At 43.4% G+C, this 5,000-nt stretch overlaps 1 protein-coding gene across 4 annotated transcripts in view; it reads right to left on the minus strand.

Annotated features, from left to right (window-relative positions):
- Positions 1-5,000, minus strand: part of LOC125042798 (probable diaminopimelate decarboxylase, chloroplastic) — a 13,276-nt gene that overhangs the window by 1,689 nt on the left and 6,587 nt on the right. For 2 of the 4 annotated variants that reach the window (XM_047638701.1, XM_047638699.1), the window contains exon 6: positions 1-64. This exon is cut by the window's left edge and continues 132 nt beyond it. In XM_047638701.1, the coding sequence (XP_047494657.1) occupies positions 1-64 (64 nt within the window). Of the gene's footprint in view, positions 77-5,000 lie in introns of all 4 variants that reach the window. The other 2 variants (XM_047638700.1, XM_047638698.1) reach the window with 1 other exon arrangement.

Genomic DNA, 5,000 nt, shown 5'->3' on the forward strand with positions numbered 1-5,000 from the left:
GCCGAATGTTGAGTCCACCTCCCAGATTGATGGTGGACGCCCTTGGCCATCCTCGTTCTCGGATCTGTGGCGGGAACTGCAACTGTATGTCTAATAAACTGATAAAAGTTCAGGCGTAAAATTAGTTTTTATATGTATGGACAAGCCATGAGTAACAGCATAAAAATGGAAGGTAAGTGTTTAATCATAAAAATAAAAACACGATTGTGATGAGATGAACCTAAGTTTATTTTTAATAAATTCTGAAACTTTTCCAGAGATCTTTTGCCAACCCTAAATAAAGCATTATTACATATTTAAGCGGAAAAAGTTTTACAAATTTCTAACAGTTTCGCCCTTAGGTCCTAGTTGCTGGACACTTCACTTTTCTGATCTGATATTTTTAATCTGACCAGTTTTTATTGACAATATATGTATATCGTGTACATAACCACGTGGCTGCTTGCCACGTGGCTCGAGGTCATAAAGCAGCTGTCACAAGCTCCCCCCCCCCCCCCCCCCCCCACTTCCGGCAGCTGGCGTCCCCACGCCGCGTTCCGGTGGACGCTTGCTATTTATGGCCAAGGATGACCCGGGCCACGAGGCCTTTGGCCCTCTCAGTGCTGGAGGGCAGACGTGACCTCGCTCCCGCGGGCTCCGGTCATTCTCACCACCTTCCGCCCCCAACCGGGCGGTGGGGCCGGCGCGACCTCCCGCACTCGGCACTTACCCAAGACTTCGTCCGCGTGTGTCACTATCACTGTGTGTGAGCCGTACTTACGTTAACTATCACTGCTGTTCACTACAGCCTTTTACATTCTGGTGGCAGGGTGGTAGTTGCGACCTTTATGTAGTCAACCAATATGAATATCGTTCATTTATTAAGTATTAAGTGTTTATTAAATTTTTATCGTGATTAGAGAGTTATATTGTTTCAATTGCACCAAATTTAGCGCGTTCGTGATTTTATCATTTTTCACGAATAGCATTTCATTTATTTATTTCTCATCGCGCATTTCCCATCTTGACCTGACCTCGGAGTGACAAGTCTTTAGTCTGGGACCCACCTGAACAGCTGGGTGGCCTGACCTCACTTTCACTCCGGGGCGATTGACACGTGAGATGGCTGAGAAACAGCTAGTCGTTCCCATTAATCGTTTTCTGTAATTGTTCACAACATAGGGATAACGCCTAGCAACGTTACATGCTCATTGGTAACACGTTCTATCGGCGCTAGAACAGAGCTTGTAACGCGATTTTATATACATTTCTTATTTGAGTATAGCGTTAGTATCTTCCTCATATCATAGTGCACAGGAATGCCCGGGGTTGCATATATGCCTAATAGATCTACGCTCCGACGTAACGACAGAAGGTACAGGTAGAACCGAAGTTATCCGTACGTTCGGCAACTTTTGAGCCGGCGTGACCCACAATTACGTCCGTTAATTAATGTAGGACTAGGGTTTAAGCTAGAATCGTTATTCACTTATTGATCACAACCCTGCTCACTCTCTAGACGTCACTGGCAAGTTTTGGTAAATCCCAGGCGATTGTGTGATTCGTAATAGATACCCGTAGGGCATGTCACGAGCTCCCATCACAGACTCACAGCTTAGAGTGGGTTATTTATACATTTTCCCTGCTCGTTCGCTTCGTATAGTACGGTATTATTGTGCATGTCAATGAAGTCGACATGCACAGCTAGACATGGTACCTCGGGAGATTTGCTGATCCCGAGAAGATTTGTTTGCGAGAAGCTTGCGAATATTTTTCACGACACCGTTCATTAGTGCATCATTCTGTCGCATATCATTAAATGTTGAGTTCAATGTGGTAGTGGAAATAATTTTGTATGAATTCTATAGCTAGTTTATTGCATTTTTGTTAAAATGAACGTTAATCTAAGTGTTTGGCAATTATGACCACGATGTGAGGGTACTCTCACTTTTACGCTCCCTGTCACTCACACACGCACACACGCACACTCACTGACTCACTCATCCACGCAGAACAAAAGACACTGAAGCCTTTCATTAATAGGGTTTGTTGCTGTCGCATTTGCAGGCATAAAGATCTATGGCATATCTCTTTTGTCCGCGATTTTGTCAGTCGTGATGAGTGACTATTACATGATTCCTTATTTTTACATACATTCTTCTCTGCGTTACGACAATTGGTTTAAGTAAATACTTGCGGATTGCCTATGTCGTTTCCCTTATTTACTCTCCTATCTATCAGAGACGGTGGTAGTTCAAGCCAGGTCCCTGCGGATCGCCACTGACGTCTCCTTCTTCTATTTTCTTTGCGAAAGTAAAACACAAAATTTTTAAAAATAACGTATAGTCGGTTCACTGATATTTTCCTTAACTTTGTGAAAGTAAAACACAGAATGAAAAAAAAAAAAAAAGACTAAAATAACATAAAACATAAAAGCTGCAAATTCTTAGAATTAATCGGCTAGTGGCGCTTAACACCCCCTCTTCTCTGTTGTCTTTCCCTTCTCTTACTATCTTGGCCCTTACGTGTATAATCTGGTTCACCGATATCTGACACGGCACCGATGGAGAACCCTGCCCCAGGAAGTGGAAGGGCGCCGCCTGACAGGACGCCCGTAGATCCAGTGTGGGACCAGGAACTCGCCAGTGCAGGTACCAGTCGCCCCATGATGCTGTGGACGGGCGCCGCCTGCCTGGACGCCCGCAGATCCGGTCAAACTCCAGGAGCTCGTCAGCGCAGGTATCAGCCGCTCTGAGATGCCGTAGATGACGCTTCCTGCCCAGACGCCCGTAGATCCTGATGAAGATTACGAGGACGTCTTTACGAGCGCGCAGCCAAGAAGGACCTGGACGAGATCTGCGAGGACGTGCATGCGGCGAGTACGATGCCGAGTTAGGCCTGGACGAGGACTACGAGGAAGTCTGGACGACTCTGAAGTCAAGGAGGACCTCGTCCTCGACGTGTGGACGTCGAGGACGATGTGACTAGCAAGTCAGGACCAGCCATGTTGGGTCACCCTTGAGGCAATTCTAAGGCTCCTCGAGGGCAAGACGTTAGTAGGTGGCCGAGCAATATACCGTGCACATAACCACGCGGCTCGAGGTCATAAAGCAGCTGTCACAAGTGACCTCGCCTCGCTCCCCCCCCCCCCCCCCCCCCCCGCGGCTTCCGGCAGCTGGCGTCCCCATGCCGCGTTCCGGTAGACGCTCGCTATTTATGGCCCAGCGCTCGTCGTGTCAAGGTCGCCACCCAGCCTTCGGCCCTCTCAGGGCTGGAGGGCAGACGTGCCCTCGCTCCCGCGGGCTCCGGTAATTCTCACCAGCCTTCCGCCCCCACCGACTGGTCGGCGCCGCAACCTCCTGCACTCGGCACTTACTCAAGACTTGTCTCGTGTGTGACCATTCTGTGTTGTACTCTTCAGGAAAAAAAGAGTCAAGCCATCATACAACTATTACTACTCCTGCAAACCAATGTATAAAGGTCCTCATATAAAGCCTTTTACAATATGGCATAATCATCACAAATGCCCAATGCACATCCCGTACTCTGTTCACCATATATACTGAACAGTATTTGCAGTGTCTGTCTATTCTACATATATCACCTGCAAAACCTACATGATCCGACCATGATCAAATTATTATATATATGTATGTATATATGTCTTTTTGTAGCACCCCAAAACCCTAACATTTTGATACATTGTTTCAAGTTGTATCACGGTCACTATAAAACACGATATCATCGAAGTTTGTACTTACATATAAATTTTTGAAAGAAGTTTTATTATTATATTTTTTAAATAAAAAATCAATAGAAAACCATTAAAGAACCTAAGACCTTTTATGTAACATTTCTGAAACCACAAACACTTCAATACACTCTGATACATGTTTGCCCTTTATGCGCACATTATTGGAACCCGTTGAAACATCTTTTCGTTTTGTATCAAAGTGTATGCCTGCAGCTTGGTGCAGTTTGATACACTCCGGCCAGCCAATCTGAGCGCGATATTTTTCAGATACATTTCACGAGGTCTCAGATATTTAAATTTTCATTAATTACGAATCGCATCGTAAGTTTCATTATATAACCTTTTATAAAAAGTTGCATAAAATGTCTCTGTGCCTTTTTAGCAGTACATTAAATACATGTTCACTTTAAATGGGTAAGATCATGATGGGCGCTGGAACTACATGGTAAGAATTTCCAATGTGTCCGAGTTATATGACGTGGTATTGATTTTGGTGGGGTGGATGTCTTCAAAATCTTTTTGATATGATATGATATAACCTTACATCCCAAAAATATAAAAGAAAATTCTGTGTATTTTGATTTTTTGATATAATTCAATCAATAAGCCAAGGAACTGCCCATGATCATTGGGATTATCTAGTCTGATTCGAACACGGAGCTCACTTGTGGTAGATGCCATAAGAGGAAAACATTATGCAACTTCCACTTTTCATCTGAAAAATATCTGATGTAATAAGAAAAAAATGTTTTGACTGAATCTGAGAATTATATTAGAAAGTTGCCACAGCCTTGCGAAGCGAAGAGCGGTGTGCATAAACAATCAAAGTTGCAGAGTAGTCAGGTACTTTTTCCAATTAATTTAAAGCTTCCGGAATGTTTTGCTTGTAATTAAAAATCATATCAACTTAAATTGTAATTTAAGGCTTTCTATTGACTCTTTAAGTAAAAAAAAAACTTTGTGTCTGTACAAGCTGTCAGTACAAACTTCGATGATATCCTGTTTTGTAGCAATCGCGATACAACTTGAAATAGTATATCAAAAGTGTTAGGGGTTTCGGGATGCTACAAAAAAGACATTTTAATATGCTGGTATGATTTTTGATTATATGTGGAAGCTTCAGATAGAATGAAAAACCTAGCTACTCTGCAACTTACATTGGTTATCCACACCACTCTCCGCTTCGCAAGGCTGTAGAAAGATTAAATGTATTTCTCAGATTCAGCACACTGCATTATTCACATAAAAAGTGGAAGTTGCATAAGGT

Source organism: Penaeus chinensis, chromosome 32 (genome assembly GCF_019202785.1).
Source record: "Penaeus chinensis breed Huanghai No. 1 chromosome 32, ASM1920278v2, whole genome shotgun sequence".
NCBI lineage: Eukaryota > Metazoa > Arthropoda > Malacostraca > Decapoda > Penaeidae > Penaeus > Penaeus chinensis.